At 35.9% G+C, this 17,095-nt stretch overlaps 1 protein-coding gene across 4 annotated transcripts in view; it reads right to left on the bottom strand.

The window, feature by feature from the left end:
* Nucleotides 1-1,789: 1,789 nt before the first annotated feature.
* The window catches only part of NAA16 (N-alpha-acetyltransferase 16, NatA auxiliary subunit), a 65,426-nt gene continuing 50,120 nt past the window's right edge, over nucleotides 1,790-17,095 (bottom strand). For 3 of the 4 annotated variants that reach the window (XM_066988131.1, XM_013179635.3, XM_048047704.2), the window contains exons 10-20: nucleotides 13,783-13,855; nucleotides 13,382-13,551; nucleotides 12,854-13,006; nucleotides 11,769-11,897; nucleotides 11,015-11,228; nucleotides 9,079-9,272; nucleotides 8,261-8,369; nucleotides 7,649-7,762; nucleotides 6,515-6,658; nucleotides 3,800-3,897; nucleotides 1,790-3,540 (exon numbers count right to left, since the gene is read on the bottom strand). In XM_066988131.1, coding sequence (XP_066844232.1) covers nucleotides 3,340-3,540; nucleotides 3,800-3,897; nucleotides 6,515-6,658; nucleotides 7,649-7,762; nucleotides 8,261-8,369; nucleotides 9,079-9,272; nucleotides 11,015-11,228; nucleotides 11,769-11,897; nucleotides 12,854-13,006; nucleotides 13,382-13,551; nucleotides 13,783-13,855 — 1,599 coding nt within the window. In that variant the 3' untranslated portion in view covers nucleotides 1,790-3,339. The remainder of the gene's footprint in view (nucleotides 3,541-3,799; nucleotides 3,898-6,514; nucleotides 6,659-7,648; nucleotides 7,763-8,260; nucleotides 8,370-9,078; nucleotides 9,273-11,014; nucleotides 11,229-11,768; nucleotides 11,898-12,853; nucleotides 13,007-13,381; nucleotides 13,552-13,782; nucleotides 13,856-17,095) is intronic. The other variant, XM_066988138.1, reaches the window with a different exon arrangement.

Raw genomic sequence — 17,095 nt, 5'->3', positions numbered from 1 at the left:
ATAGATAATCAGTGCTTCGTTCCCTGCCCGCACTAGTCAATTTTCCTTACCAAGGAGCATCAAACATACAACATGTAAACTTCTTTGATCAAACAAAACTTGACCAGTCCTTACCACAAAGAACATCTCCAATTAAAGTACGCAATATATGAATAGCTTAGTTTACACAGGACTGCCTGTGGGCAGCCACAATGACTTTAAGCCACCTTGCTCTTTATGCATCAATTGATGCCAGGCCAGAGATGCAGAGGGAAGCTGTAGCATAATACAGGTCAAGGGGAAAGCCTATGTGCTGTGTTTGACACTCCTTCCACCTCTCTGTTGGTCACGGGAACAGATAGTGCTGAAAGTTAGAAATACCCTATGTCTCAGCCCTTGGTATTCTCTTGACTTGCCTCATTTTAGGACAAAAAACCAGTCTCAGATCTGATAAGACCAGATATAGGGTGAGATTCCTCTGAGGTAAAGGAGATCCAAGGCTGTTCTCACAAATTACTTCTGCAAGCTGACAGGATCTAGATTGTCCACAAATTCTTGATGGAGCCAGGCAATTACTTTGATGCCAATGGACTAGTAAGAAAAGAGCAGCTACCTCTTGGGATGTCACATTTGCTAGAGGAGGAGAGCAGGTTAGGGATGGGGGAATGCAACAAGAATGATTACTACTGACTTTCAAAGTGGATTAAGTGACTTTTGAGATGACAAATGAGGTCAAATGGCAGGGAGGAAAAAAAAAATGATGAAAAACACACGACAGAATGATAGAGTTGAGCAAAGAATTGAGCTAGGCCAGCTGAATGTATTTTAAAGTTTATTAAGTTGTAATGTGAAGCACTGACTTGACATGTAGACACTATTAACATTTATATACTACAGCACATTTCCTCCTGGAAGACTTAACAGGCTTGTTAAGCTTGGTGCTTTTTCCAATTCATATCTACTGAAGAGACAGCAAATCTTTTCACAATATTTAAAAGAAAAACCCCTTTCCTTGGCACCTGTTGTTCACCCTTGTGTGTTATTTTTCCCATACCACCTTACCCTTTCCTTGCAGTGGTTTATAGATTGCCAAACATTTGTTATCCCAAGCAGCTTACAGCTGTGATGGCAGCCCTGAAGAAAACTCAGCAGCTTATGCCCCTACCGTTTCCAAGGGAAAAATAAACCACACGTTGGGTGACGGAAGAATCAGTATCTCTATTTTCAGAGTTCTCAAAAGGGCTCCTACGATTCTAGAAGTCCAGAAGTCAAAACTATGAATCTACTTCCTCAAGTAACAGAAGGCTGAAAACATACCCCAGGTATTTTTGCTCCAGTCTGATTTGAAGCATAAAGCTAACCAAATACCAGAGGACTGGAGTAACAGTCTTACCTTTCCACCTATAGTGCTGCAGCCTTCTTTTCAAGATCTGGATTAAACCTCTAGCACCTTAAGTGTCATTGCTAAAAGACACAAAAAGACTGTACCAATTAACTTCTTCACCTTACACAGGCTAATAAAGTACTTCTAGGGTACAACTGAACCAGAACAATTCCATTATGGTCAGTTACCTTTCCCTACCTGAGACACCTCTGAGCAAGCTGTTCTACAGCAAACAGCATGGTGAGTACCTGAGATAAAAATGTCTTGCCACATTTCTAAGAGTAATATACTACTATAAAGAAACATATCTTAATGTGCTAAAGACAGTGATTATTTATAACTACTGCAAGCGAGTTGAAGAACCTAACGAACATGGAACAGACTGAAGTTTGATGTCTATAAACACAAAAATTCCAAACCAAAGGCAAGTGTGTACAAAATAATTTATTACAGCATAACATATGTTGGCAATATTTTACAGTGAGTTTTCCATTCAACAATTTTGAGTCTAAACAGATGACACACAAAGGAGAATTTTAATTAGAACAGTTTATTTGTCTTAATAAAATCCCCTCTTCATGAACTTATATTTGCCTTAGAGGGGCTAGTTAATATTACTGAAATTATTTACATTGCGGTGAAATAAAAACAAAACCGATTGAATGATTCCATTACAGTTTTCCAGAAAATGAATTTTCTGTACAAGCCACAGTATAGTTATGTTTTGATAGCAGTTCTTATAGAATGTAAAGCTGTCATATGTAGCCATTTTGTCCAGCATTATGCTTTAAATAGGTATATTAGAGTCAAACTTCCATTTTCATGTGTTGTATATTTAATAGTTAACGCACCAGAATACAGAGTAAGAAAAAGGTTCATTGTGATTTGTAGTCTTCCTCTTTGTGCTCCCTTAAATAGTTTTAAAATATAAAACACAATCCTCGGATACTATTTGCTTTGCAGCTCCTAAAGCAATAGTATTTAGGCATGAGAAGTACTGGAGTATTGGCCATAAGTCCACAACTAAGACTTTTAATGGAGGTAACACAGTAAACTTAGCAGTGAATTTAATGATGTAGAGAAGAACTATATCCTCCATTCCTGTACCTTATGCATTTGCCCAAATTTGGAGCAGCATTTTTTTTTTAAACTTAAGTGATAGTAAGTGAACAGATTGGGAGAGAAACCAGAAGAGAGAAAGAAGAGTAAAATGGAACAAAGGACAGACAACAGTATCAGATTCATTGTATTTTCAGGGAACTGCTTGAGAATACTGGAACATAAAACATTAAACCGACCATAAACTTAAGAAAACAATATTTATGGAACACAAGGTAGATAGAACACAGTTTTCAAGAAAAACCCTTAGTTTTTACACAAACCTAATCTTCAAATCCATCAACACTGGTTCCATAAGACACACACCTTACAAAAACATGCAAACCGCCAATGTTCACTGTGCTTCAAAAGAAATCAAGATGACCAAAGATAATTTAAAAAAAAAAAAAAGAAAAACCCGAAGAACAACAGTAAAAGATAAAGAGGGTAATTCAAGCAGCACTTCTGTCTTAATCTGCTAAAAATGCTCAAAAGAATTTATTAACAAGATATGATCACATTTATATGCATATGTAATGCACTTATGTGAAAGCAGTCTTCAACATCCATAATTTTTTGTGAGGGAAGGCTGACGGATTATTAAAAGACTTAAAACTGTACAAGTATAAACATGAAAAATGGTGATTAAGGATAATGTTTACATAAATATTGGCAGTTTTTGTTGGGAGAAAAAATAACTAATAGTATAATCCATTTCATTTAACTATCCAAATATTTCATTTTATACCTGTTAAAGATATTAAAATACAACCTGGAAAAGTAACCCTGATCCATAACCAGCCAGCATGTAATGACAGTCAGAGTTTTGTGTGTGTGTGTAGGTAGATAGACACACACATGGGCTTGCACACGCTACTTCATATTTCATTAGAGAGTAAATCATGGTTAATGGCTGTATGATTCACAGATGCAATGCTGCTATCATCCTCATTTGTGGCAGGCATAAAGGCAGATGTAAAAGGGAACAGTTTATGACATGCTGCTTGATATTCTTCACATTGAGTGTGGCAGCTTCCGAAACTGCCATCAAGCAGTGCCTCGAAAACCTTTGTTAACGTCTACAGAAAGAAAATTAACAGTTAGTAAGTGTGATTTACAGATGTTTTATTACTATCAAAGGACATGCTGTTAACAATACTACTCTGAACAAACAGGTGCTCTGTTGGTATTCAAATATAATTACTTCGAAACAAGTTTAAAAACAACATTTTTTTAAAACATTTATCATGAAATATAAAACTGTAGGATAACATACATGCTAAGTATACATTATTTAAGATCCCATATATTTTTGTCTCTAAGTACTGTATCTTTTACCTTCACATTTTTGTCTCTCATGTTTTTATCCAACCTAGTAGCCACAGCAATAGCTTTTTCTTGTCTTGATTTGTCCAGGAAATACATCATCTTTGCACCTTAGCACAAGAAAAAAACACATTTAGATAATATTCCTAAATGCAATACTGCACAGGCAGACACACAGGATCCAAAAAATTTAATGTGAATTAGGGTTTTTTTAATTTTAAGCTATATTCTCCTCCATTATAAATAACTTAAAACCAATGAAACTAAAGCTATTTTGAAGTTCATTAGGAACATAGGGACTGAGCAACACAGATTGCTTCTGCAGAAATGAAATGCATTAATGATCATGACTAAGTTCTTCAAATCAGCAGGCTAAATGAAACCCATACTATAAACATAGCAGTGAGTAAGAGATGTTTTCTCAGAGATGTTTTGATTTAATACTTTTTGAATGATTTAGTACTTTTTGAAAAAGTACTGGAGATAAGTGAATTAACAGAACAATCCAGTTACTGAACAATTTTGGAACACATTCCAGAAGAACACCATAAAAATCCATGTTTGTATGGCAGAGAGTAATCCCAAGCAGAGCTGCTTAGCTATTTCACTCACCCCAGGTTAGGTATAAGAAAAGCATAACACATGTTTAGTTCTTTGCTTGGGCTAGATAACCTTGGTGAGAAGCACGCTGTATTAATGTAACCATGCAGTTTATTGGACTGCAAACAGTTTAACAGAACCGGTCTGCGCATCTCTGCAAGATACCATGTTGCTCGTTATCGGCATAATATAAAATCTTAGTTTGATGAACATGTGGGCATTCCACAGACTTTTCTTTCTCAAAATACAGAGTACAGACATACCTCACATCTAATCTACTACAAGGAACAAAAGTCTTAAAAAATCACTTTAATAGAAAAGTTAAAAACCCACATTCTAAGTGTATTGCCTCTTCTTTTTCGACTTATTTCCCAACCATTAAATATGCTTTCCTAATTAAAAGAAGTTTCATAGTTCTTAACAGCTTTCTTTATCCAGAACATTTCAGAAGTTACCAGAGCAAATATATTTGGGTTTGAGTTAACACTGTCAAGAAACATTAAACTTAACCTGGTTACATTTGTTTCAAGTCAGGGAGGTTATGTTATGGTTTAGGAGTTGAAAAGCTTTTAAAATTCTGTCTATGATATTTTTACTAGAAACTACTTTAAGCTAAGAAAACTCATTTGGAAACTCAGACTTTGGAACTCTGTATTTTCAAACGTGGATTAGAGATGCCAGTTTAAGAAGTTTTAAGTTATGCAGTAGATGAATCAACCATTTTAAACTTTTTTCAGCATAAACAGAAGATTGACACAAAGTCCTAAAGCTACCAAGGACATGCTATTTCATTCCAGAGTTCACTTTAAATCCTAGTCCCACATTTGTTGCTGCTGCCTGTAAACTGATACACTGTTGAATCGCAGTGATCAATGGACTCTAAGGATATAAAGGGGCTTTCACACTATTGAGTCCCTCACCTCTACTAAATATCTATAGACTCACCTTCTTCAAAGGGGTCCCTGACATCTCTCTAACGTGGTTGCCACCACCACCAATGATCTAGTTTGCCTTCTTGTCAAATACTACAGACAAGAAGCCAAATTCATGGGTGTTACAGTCTTAGCTTGTACAATTACTAGGACAAAGTGACTGTATTCCCATAATAATGGAGGACAAGAAAGCAGAACCTGGAAAATATCCAGTTAGATGCCTAACAAGGTAACAAGAGCACAAGAACACATCTGTGAGAACCTGTAGCAAACACCTGCTGAAATACCTGTAACTTGACTTCCCAAATCTTGAACCTGCTCACAGGAAAGGAAGGGGTGCAAGTATTTCTTTCAAGACACTGTCCTGTAACAGGGCTCTTTTAATGGGCTCCAAGTTTGGGGTAACCTGCCTAACCTTCCTTTGAGCAAGATGACCAATCCTCTGGAGCTAACTTTCTCTAGGGATTCCTGACAGAGCCTGGCTAATTCTTACAGTGAGATTTTTACTAAGTGAGATTAGTACTGCTCTAAGTACTTTAAGTGCCTGATTGATTTTTATTCCACAACTTTCTGGACTCAGGAGAAGTGAAAAATTTAAATTTCAACCTCCTTCCACTTCGCTCCAGCAGCTACTCATACTTTTTCTACGCAAATAGTATGAAAGTGATATATGTGCACATTTTCATTGTTGCCTACAGAGCAGAAAAACAAAAGGAACAAGGCTGTCATTGTATTTTTATTCATGCTGTTGCTACTTGACAAAGCTGTGAGAATGTGTGAGATACATCCCAGCTAATTAGAAACCGGAGGGGAAGAAACACTGTTTCTAATGTATAGGATTGATTATTATTACATGGGATAATTAGAAAATATAAAACAATAATGTTTATTTCAACACGAGAAGCTGAAACAGGAGGGATGACAGTGCTTCCACACTTGAATACCTACGGTGGTTTGGTAGTTTAACTACACTTCCTAGAGGTAAGGAGCAGGTTCATCATGCATCTAATAAAGTGAATGAGTTGGTGTGGTTTTTTTTTTGGTTTGTTTTAAATGGTCAAAGAAGGCAGAGGAAAAAAGAAAACATACAGTGGGTTTCTGTCTCATTCCAATTTACGTTTAATGCAGAAAGATATTCTTGATTTGAGTCACTGAAATCAACTTATTTTCAAAAACATTAAGAAGTTAAACAAACCTGACAGTTGGTGCTGAATGGAGGTAGCATTGTGTTTGAGAAACTCTTCATTAAAACTTTCCAAATTTTTATTAACAAAGATTTTCTGCATTTCTTGAGTTAGGACCTTGCTCACAATTTCTGGGAGGTTACTATGGTCAGATACTGGAAAGAGAAAGGGTAAGATGGAAAAAAAGACAGCTTTTAAATAACTGCAGAGAACAATGTGAAAACAAACATCACTGTTAAAATTCCTCTTTTTTTTTTTCTTTGCAAATTTGTGCACAGAAACAAATTCTAGTTCAACAGTATTACAAGTAAGCACAAGCTTTAGTATTCACAAAATAAATCTGTCAGATTCTGATTATATTTTGAAAAATGTTCATTTTGCAAACACATACACATTGACTAGCAGAATATGTTTTTTGCAGTTATTTTAATTTAAACTACCTAATTGGGAATGAAGCCAACAAGAAATACACAATCAGCTCCTTTTAACACTATCTTATGCATAATTTCTGCTATCAGCCTAAGAAATTTAAGACTTCATATTTAAGCTGAAAAACAGATTCATATGACAAAATAAAGCACTGGATTTGGTAGTACTTCTTCAGAGCAATCAGGATATACATGTAAGTCATTATAAGCTCTTGTGTCTTTGTTCAGTTTCTATTCTTTAAGCTTTTTTTTTTAAACATCATTTATTAACAGACTTTTAAAAGTCAACTTAGTTGCACTTAAAATGCAGAAACATTTATTCAAATTCATTTTCAGCTCTATAAAAGCATTATAGATACATTTCTAGATGAATCATTCATAAGGGCTCTCTGCCATGTCTATTTGCTGCTGCCTAACACAAGTTCATAATGCATACTTGGCTTCGGTCAGAATCTTTCTCCCATATTTGACACTTTTTTTTTTTTCTTAAAACAGACTTACAGGGTCCACCTACTGGATTAATGGAGGAAGGAGTACGTAATACATACATGCTGCCTTACATAGCACAACCTGTACTTTCCTAGGTATTACCTAGAAAAAACAAACCACTTTTTTGTCTTTATTAAAGTTTGTGTTTCAGGAGTATATTTAAACATTACAAAAACATATATTTGTCCACATTACTTCCTGTATCCTTATACGTGCATACGTACGTACTTCCTACACACATACCAGCTTTAGAGAATTTAATCAAGCACTCATGTAGCCATGGGTTATTACTGTTGATAGCAAAAGCTCTTTTGACAGACTGTAACATTAACAGAAATTTTCCTGTGGGAAGAGAAAAACAAAAACATTGAGATTAGGAATACAAAAATATTTGATACAGAACTCTTTCTAATTTGTTTTATGTAGCAAATCTAGTACAAACGTTAGAAACATCAAGGCCTACAGAGAATTCAAAAGGAGATTTACTTTTCACACCCAAATTACTTCAGAATATAGGAATGCCTGTAGCTCAAACTGACAGAAAGGCATAAATAATTTCACTGTCTGAATTTGTGTTACCCTAGGTAATTATCAATCACACTATAAATATTTTTCTACAGCATTAATTAGTGTATGCTAAAGCTTATTCTGCTCTTCGCTTTATTTTTAATGAGTGGCTGAACAAAAAGTTTATTTGTCCTATGATTTCTTGATATCAAGTAAGCTCCTGCTTTAGTCAATTGAATAGATATTTCAGACAATTTTTGACTACAAGTAACATAGGCCACAGTGAAGAATTAAAAGTTTGTAAAGCAAAAATAAAACTAAAGCATACTTTACCTTTTCTAAAGTATATTTCAAATGCTAATAAATGTGTGTCTATATTATCTCCAATAAGATTCTTAAGTGGTATTAGGAACTTAATGGCTTCTTCTAATGGATTTTCTACCTGTTAATAAACACACGAAGTTAAAACTTGAAATAAACATCTGATAAAACCCACTAATAATTGTTATTCACAGCATTTAAATTATCAGAGGGCAACGGTGAACTGTAGATAGCAATCTGAATTAAACTGAACTGTAACATTGTTATTTGAACTGTAAGGTTTAAAAGTGTGTTCTCATGATTTCATATTGACAAAGGCAACATCACTGCTAACCATGGCACTGCTCATGTAGCATAGTCATGTTGTAAGTTAGCATTTAAAAAGTAAATATGATCACTTTAGACGACTTCTGAAGTTACTCTGATAAGAGGAAGTTCTTTGTGCTTAGAGAAATACTATCTCTGTCTTTATATTTTGTGGACAGCAATTGTATTTCTGTTAATTTTTCTCTATTCACTGTATGAAGATCAACACAGTACTTTGGGCAAGAACCATCTTTATTGTTCAGCATCTATCCTAATGAAAGATGGCCTACCATTGGAACAACCAAAATTTAAATAAATTAGGAATATTAATACAGAACTTCAAATTATTAGAGTAAAAAAATATGACTTCAGCATGAGTAGAGGTAGACTACAAAAAAGGTATCTTTGCATGCAAAAATGGTTTTATATAAACTGATGGATTATTTTAGAAGAACCTCATAATAATCCCATATTATGAGATTTTTATGACAATGACATGAATTTAACGTAGAGACCATGCTAACCCTTTCCAGTTTTTCAGGAACTAGTTCTTCCCTGGGTCCACTAGTTTCTTCCTCCTCTTCATCTCGCTTTTTCTTTTGATTCTTTTGTTGTCGCTCTCTTTCTGCATGTTTTCTTTCCTCTTCAAGTTTTGCTTTCTTCTGTGCTCTTCTCTGCTTGCTAAGCATTTTCTTCAATTCTTTGGCTGAGAGATTTTCTATAGATTAAGTAACAGGTAACTTATTTTAACTTTTTAACTAGAAAACCTGTTTGTCTCAAACAACACTGAGGCACTCCACTATGCTCTTCCAACCATGTCGAAGTGATGTACTTTTACAGTAACTTCCAGAAATACCAGCTCTTGCCAAAATATTATCACTGTATATAGCGATAAAAGTCCATTTTTACTACTGGATTACAGCACAACACTCGTTCTTGCATATTTACTCTTTCATAGCTGTTACAGAAACCTCAGCTACTTGAAATATTAACTACATGAAGTTGTTAAATCCATGTGACAGATTTTGCCTTAGAAAAATGGATTTTCAAGGGTAATACTAAGCCTATGTGTTGACTGCAGCTCATCTTCTAATACTAGAAACATCCTGACCGATTTATACTCCAACTTAAAACAAGCTTATTATTGTTCATTGACGTGTCTGACCCACGTACGGTCATGATAATATCCTTGATTTTCTACAAATGCCAAGTTAAATGGATGCAAGCAAAAACTGGTATTGTTTGGGGTTGGGAGGTAAAATATTCCAGTATGTATTAACAATACCATCTTATGAGACTTCATTCTGCTGGCTGTGTTCTGATTTGTAGACTGCATTAACTTTTAGATAAGCCAAGAAAACTTAACAGTTGCATGAAAAGCAGAATACACAAAAAACATGGTTTTCTACAGGTCCTTATGGAAGTGAGAAGCCTCCAGCCTGCCCCATTCGCTCCTCTTTTTTTCTTTCCTGCTTTAGCTGGGAATATATATTTCCACCTGGTCTTCAGTCATGTTCCACAGAAAACAGGATTTGTGCAAATAAAGTGTAAAAAAACAGAAAAACAAGCTTCTGAGGGACTAACACATCTTTTTTTTTGTGGCTATCACAACCTCTACCAGGGCTCTACAGCCAGAGTTGAGACTGGGAAGCAAGGAAAAACAAATGTTCTTTCCCCCCCATTCGTGTGATGCTGTCTTGCCCTGCGGATACGCCTACTGAACTCACATTCACAGCAGACTAATGAGCTACATGACTTAGTCTTCCTCACTTTAATTTCTGTTACATATTTCTGTCAAGGTCCTCTGTCACACACCTGTTTTACGTTACATACAGGAACAAAATAAAATTGGAGAGAAAAAGGATGCAAGCTGAACTATGCTGTGAAACGTGCCCCTTTTCGTATGTGCATCATAAAACAGATGGGGGGAAACCTCATTCACCTCAATAAAAGGTAAGATGGTATTAGCAACATGAAGTGGCATTTTTGGTTTAGTTCAACTTTTTTCCTCCATGTCAAATATCTTTCCCTTTGCAAAAAGCCAGGTATTAATTTCATCCTTTTGTCAACAGTCACTGAAGCGCTGACAGTAGCTGCGATTCCACCAAAGGAGAAGCAACTATTTTCTTAAGAAAAAAACCAACATCTTAACTTGTTTAAATGGAGAAATGGCTGAATTCAATTTGATTTTTCCTCTTACGATTCTGAAATACAGCTCCTCCTCAAGTACTCCAACTGTAACTAGCTTCATTCACATACTGGTTTTAAAGTATGATGCAGGAAGAACAGAGAGGGAAACCTATAGTATGTTATCTATGATCTCTTTTCAGTTACCGATCAAATTATAAACAGAAACAGAATGTATGTATGTCACAAATCATTAATTCTATAGTACATAGATTACTTAGCTTAAAAACTTTTACTTGTCATACACATGAGCCTCCATTATGGTCTAGATACCTGAATTCACTTCTTGTTCTTTGCTTTCATTGGTAAGAGGATTATCATGAAGCTTCAAGTAGATTTCAATTGCTGATCGAGCAGCCTTGAAGTAGAAGGCATGTTTCCTGAGCACATCTTCTAATCTCAAAAGGTCTACATAGGCACGAAGAGTCATCTTTCTCATGCAGTATGTGTGGAAGTCAAATTGATCATCTGTTATCTCAAAAAAATGCTTCAAGGAGGAAAAAAAAAGTCTTAGGCATTTGCTTGATTTACCCTTTTTTAAATAAATGGAGATAACTTATAACTGATATTATTTACAGGCAATATTCAGCAAGCATATAGCTATTCTTCCCATACTGATTGTTCAAGAGTACCTGTCAGTAGGAAAAACACACCCACGAAAATCTCATTTTGTTTGCGAAAAACAATGATATTATTCAAAGATTTAGGCACTCTTTAAAAGCCAACTGAAATGTGATTGCTTTTATTAAAAACAATTCACCAAAGTCATCATAAAGGTAATGTAGAAATAGCTGTAGATAAGACATGAAATATTATATTGAATCCTTTTCACTTCAAATAACAACAGTTTTGCACATAATAGATAACAAATGTCATCTCTAGCTATTACAAAAAATCTTCAAGAATTAACCCATTTAAAAAGAATTAGAAGCTTTCTATGCAAAGAAAGTCACGCTGTTTACATCAGCGAATATCTTTCATTAGTGTATAAGAAACTTCAGGAGAGAAGTTGACTGTACGTACTTACCCTTTCTACTTCGTGACATTTTTTCAAGGCATCACCATACTTCCCTAGCCTTTGATAAGCTGCAGCACATTCAGTCTGGAACCACATACACTGCATCTCATTTAGGTTTTCCATAGCAGAAGTCCCTTCCTGAAATAAGTGTCATTATCACTTTTTGCCATTATAGTTTCCCAGCTTTTTTTCAAATATGGCTACTAGTTTCATCCTGTCAGTAGGAAACTACTTGGAATGCCATATAAATTGATATAACCTCACAGCAACTGATAGTACTACTTGTAATACCGTAATACTTCCCAAGATATAAAAGGATAAGTTTAAATGATTTTTTAAAAATAATTATCTGAAAAAGGTTAGTGTCTCAAGATATCTTTAAAATTAACTTATACTTATATACACAGCACCTACAAAATTCCGGCCATATACTTACTGCTTTATCACATATAATGAATAATATTTTTATTTATTTTAGAAGTAGTTAATCTAAAATAAAAGGAAGTTGGATTCAGATGTCATACCTTTTCAAGAAAAAAGAACCATAGGATTTATTCTTAACAATTTCAATACTCTAGACCAAATATTAAAAAGATAATTTATAGTGCTTACCACGCCTTTTAGGGATGGGACTGGCTTTATAAATTTTTTGTCTGCAGTACTAGCTTAAAGGAATGAAATGCTTAAGTCCAAGTTACCCTTATGATGATGCTAAATCATAGTAATATAGTAGCTTGCGTATTCCTGTGCAATTAGCTCAGATGACATTACTGACAAATGGCAGGTTTTGCAAGCAAGTTATCTATCAGATGCATTTTCAGAGAGGTACTCAGAAGTATGTCACTACAAAACTACAAGTATCTTTGGACAAGTATCTTGTACCGACTGTTTTTTCAGTATTTACCAGGTAAATTTTTAGTATTTACATAGTTATTTATCACCAAGTGTAAGTTATTTTGAGCATTATCTTAAAAATGGACAATTTAAAGATAAATTTCTGATTTTGGTCACAAATTGTTTAAGAAACAATGAAACTTGAAAAGCAAGAGGCTAACAAAACCTCTCTTCATTATAGCAATACCCGTGTGAATTACCCGTGTGAATTTAGAACACATCTCCTCTGCATCTTTCACCATATTTGCTCGCAGCATGTATTTAGCACATTTAGAATTGATAAATCTGTCTGCAGTATCCAAAGATTGTGCTTCATCCATCCATTTTGCAGCTTCCTTCAGGTTACCTACATGCTGTTAGGGAGAAAGTAGTTAAGGAGAAATCAAATCAACTTTCAGTATAAACTTGATTTTGACCAACTCTTAAAAATCTATAATTACAGGTATTTCTCCCTCAGAAATAAAAAAACTATTATTGTTTGGCTCCCCTCACCCTTCACACTGTATTTTTTTTTTAGAACAATTTGCTTTAAGTTGTGACTTGCTTCAAAAAAATAAACAGAATAAAAGGGTTTTGATTTTCTTACTGACAGAACAGTGCACAAAAACGTATGAAAATCAATACCCATTAATATTAAAAACTGCAATACTAGCCACACATTCACAACAGTTTCACGGAGCTTTTTGTTTTTGATCTATGTTCTCCACATGTACAAATTCACTTTTTACCTTGTAAATTTTTGCTTTTAAATAGAACAGTTCTATTAATGTTGGAGTGCTTGCAATTGCAGCATTGATGTAATCCAAGGCCAAAGAACATTGGCCAAGTTTGTCAAAGTGCTGTGCCAGGAAATACCGAACCCAAAGTAGCGTCGTTGGGGGCTCTTTCTCTCCATTTTCTGGAACAAAACAGAAAGAGCTACAGTAACCAGTAAGACTGAACACTGCACTTGAAAAATAAACACAAAAAACAAAGCACAAAAACTCATCAAGTATTTTCTATAATCCTTTCATTTACTTAAAGTTACTACAACTATTTTCTTGCAAAAAAAAGTTCGACAGTTCTTCATAACTGCCATAAATAGTATTAGTAATTACACCATAATTGATACAAATCCATAGAAACTTACCACATGGACCAAAAAGGTCACACGTTTTCAAAGAGGCTTCATAACCAGTAACAAGTTCTTGGATTGTAGAAACCTGCATACAAAAACATCAACTTATATTTTGTTTAACTGTTGTGGATAAATAAATTAACAACCTGAAAATTACTTGGGCAAAATTTGAGAAGCTATACTAAAATAATTAATTGGAAAAATATTGTAGGTATCATCACATGGCTTACTTCGCCTTTCCAAGGCTACCTTTGATCATCAGTTATAACTGGTGATACTACAGGATGCAGGTGTAATCTTCAGCAGCTTACAGCGGAAAGTAATCAAGTATATTTGATTACTATCCTTCACAACTTATATTTTTGATTAATTTTTTTTTTAATTAAGGCATTAGTTTTCAAGTATCCAAATTGAGACAACTGAAACAAGTTGCTTTGGGAAAGACTGGGCATGATGAAGACAATGAAGATAGAGGAGACACTTTGTTTTCTACTACTAAATAATTTACTTACTTATTTTGTTATTAAGAAGGCATTGCTGACTAGAACACAGAGTACATCCTTTTATATACAATCTATACATTGATTAAGGCTAACACTTTCTGAATTCGTGACTTGTCAACTGTATCATTGCCCCCTCTATGGGTGAAGACTCAAAATTCACTCGTCCAGTTCTGGAGTTACGCTACTGAAGTTTGACATTTACAATATATACAAATGTTAGTACATGTGCTTTTCATGACAATGAACTATTCCAATATCAGGTTCATGTCTTGCAAGTGTCATAAAGTATTTCTTAAAGCATTTTATGAAACTTTCAACCTGTTTTTGTAGTTACATTGTAAATGTGCCTGCCGTATCTAACAAAGAATCAGCCTCTTACGAAAACAAAAATAGTACTAGAGAGAAACATGACCCATGTATACATACCCAAAATGCTAAATGGACCTGAAAAATGGGATCATCTGACTGTAAGCATAACAGAATAATAGCTATGTTAACCAATCAGGTAAAACCTGTAGATTAAAAAAACCTCCTCCAGGCCACATCCACCTGCTCCACTGGGGGCTCCTCCACGGGCTGCAGCGTGGAGATCTGCTCCGTGTGGGACCCGTGGGCTGCAGGGGGACAGCCTGCTCCACCAGGGGCCTCTCCACAGCCCGCAGGGGAACTGCTGCTGCCTGCCTGGAGCACCTCCTGCCCTCCTGCTGCACTGACCTTGGGGGCTGCAGGGCTGCTTCTCACTCCTCTCTCTCCTAGCTGCTGTTGCACAGCAGGTTTTTTCCCCCCCCCCTTTCTTCAATCTGCTCTCCCAGAGGCCCAACCAACATTGCTCCCTGTCTCAGCTCTGGCCAGCGGTGGGTGAGCTGGCTGGAGCTGGCTCTGATCTGGCGTGGGGCAGCTGCTGGGCTGTGCTCACAGAGGCCACCCCTGCAGCCCCCAGCTACCAAAACCTTGCCACGTAAGCCCAATACAGTTCTAGAAAAACAAAAGTTTTCAATTTGAAGGGTACTACTAAGTCAGTGCAATTGGTAAGAAACGGCAAGTGTTTGTTTCAAAGAGCAGAGAAGGTGACACACTCAAGTCATATGCAGCCAGTGTAAATGCCTCAAAAATGTAATAAAATGTATAAACAGATACGCACATTTTGAAAAGCTCTGGGCAAATCTCATGAGAAAATTTCTAGTAGCAAAAATCTCATCAAATGTCATAAAACATTACTGGACTTCAAATAATTACAAAACGATAAAGGAATGCTAGGAAGTCACAAATGAACAAAGGCAAATAAATGCATTAAATCGTCCTCTGGTCTCAGACATCTATTTGCTTAAAGAAACCTTCAGCACCCTCAGAAAATCTTTGAAGATTGCTTTCTCTAAAATGAATTTAAATGCTGAAGCAAGCATCTGGTTCAGGTAGCAGGCTGGCAGTATACATGCAACAGAAAGTGTTATTTCCCTGATATTTTTCACTACAGCTTCAAAGTTTTCCCAGACTTAGGCTCATTTGGCTGTTAATAAACTCAAACTCCTCTTAGATGAGCCAGCTTTGCTAGATTGCAGGTGAACTGTGTGTAAAGGGAGAAGAGGGAGAAGATCCCTTCTTTTCCATAAAAGAGAACCCAGACTGCCGAGCTCTAAGCCTCAAGTTTTCCACTACTGCAAGGACACTGGGAGTACAGCTTCACAACTGCACAAGGACCATGTTTCCACCAAAAAGAAGAGCGCCACCACCTCCCAAGGCACACACGCCTGGGCTCTGTTTTGGGTCAGTGCCAGCAGCTTCGACCCAGAGTAGGGATGCCCACTTGCTAGCTCCATTATCGGGGGAAACTGTCTGTGGGCAGGACCTAGGGCAGTGAGCGAGTGAGAAATCCTCTGGCGCTAGCACAAGGGCCTTCAATCGGTTTTCAGCAAAAGTGAAATCAAACCCTCTAACCCTGAGGCGACTGACAACACCAACCTGCACCATGACTTAAAAGATGTTGTTCTTCCAAACTGAGAACTCTGCTAGGAGTTTTGGTTTCTGCAGTCCAAGAAAGTATGCTGGAATTGTCATTCGGAAAACTAGCTTGAACAATACACTTGGAAAATACTGCAAGCAGTCAGTAAAAGTAACAACTACAAAAATGCAAAACAGGTGATTGGAACATTGCAGATATTCTTGACAAGAATAGAAATTATCTTTGCTTTTCATGACCCACTCACAGAATCCTTTTCTTCCTTTTTATGCTTATGCTGTTTTACTTCAGTCTCTCGCTAGCAATTTAGGGTAACAATTTCTCGTTCATGTGCCACTTCATGAAACAAATTGTCTAGAAATATGAAGCACAATTTGTACGTCCATATTAACAGCAAATTAAGTAGTAAAACACGTCTCTTGGATTTACTATCAATTATCGTTATGCTAGAGCCACCATTGTCATCTTAAAGGCGTTAGTATTTCACTATTTCTAAGCAAAACATCATTCTTCATAAACATTATGCTAAAACTTCTAAAAAAAAATCAAACCGAAGCATCTGAAGCTCATATTACACTATAAGAGATGAAATCATCCTCTGTTCCAAATCCATCTTGTATCAGTACTTAAGAGTGGAAAGAAAGAACTAGAGGTGTGTGCGCTTCTCATTCCTTGCCTACACAAACAAGCATGCATCTGAGACGCCCAACCCAGAAGTAGTACAATAAAACTTTGGTTGCAAGAAAAAGATTTGTAACATCCAGGAATCAGAACCATCTTGGTATTGCTGAGCATTTTTCAAATAGTTAGCAGCCTGAGAGGTCAAACACTAACTGTATTCCTGCACAAGCGTCATAGTTCCAAA

Source organism: Anser cygnoides, chromosome 1 (genome assembly GCF_040182565.1).
Source record: "Anser cygnoides isolate HZ-2024a breed goose chromosome 1, Taihu_goose_T2T_genome, whole genome shotgun sequence".
NCBI lineage: Eukaryota > Metazoa > Chordata > Aves > Anseriformes > Anatidae > Anser > Anser cygnoides.
This window is presented reverse-complemented; position numbering and strand designations above follow the sequence as displayed.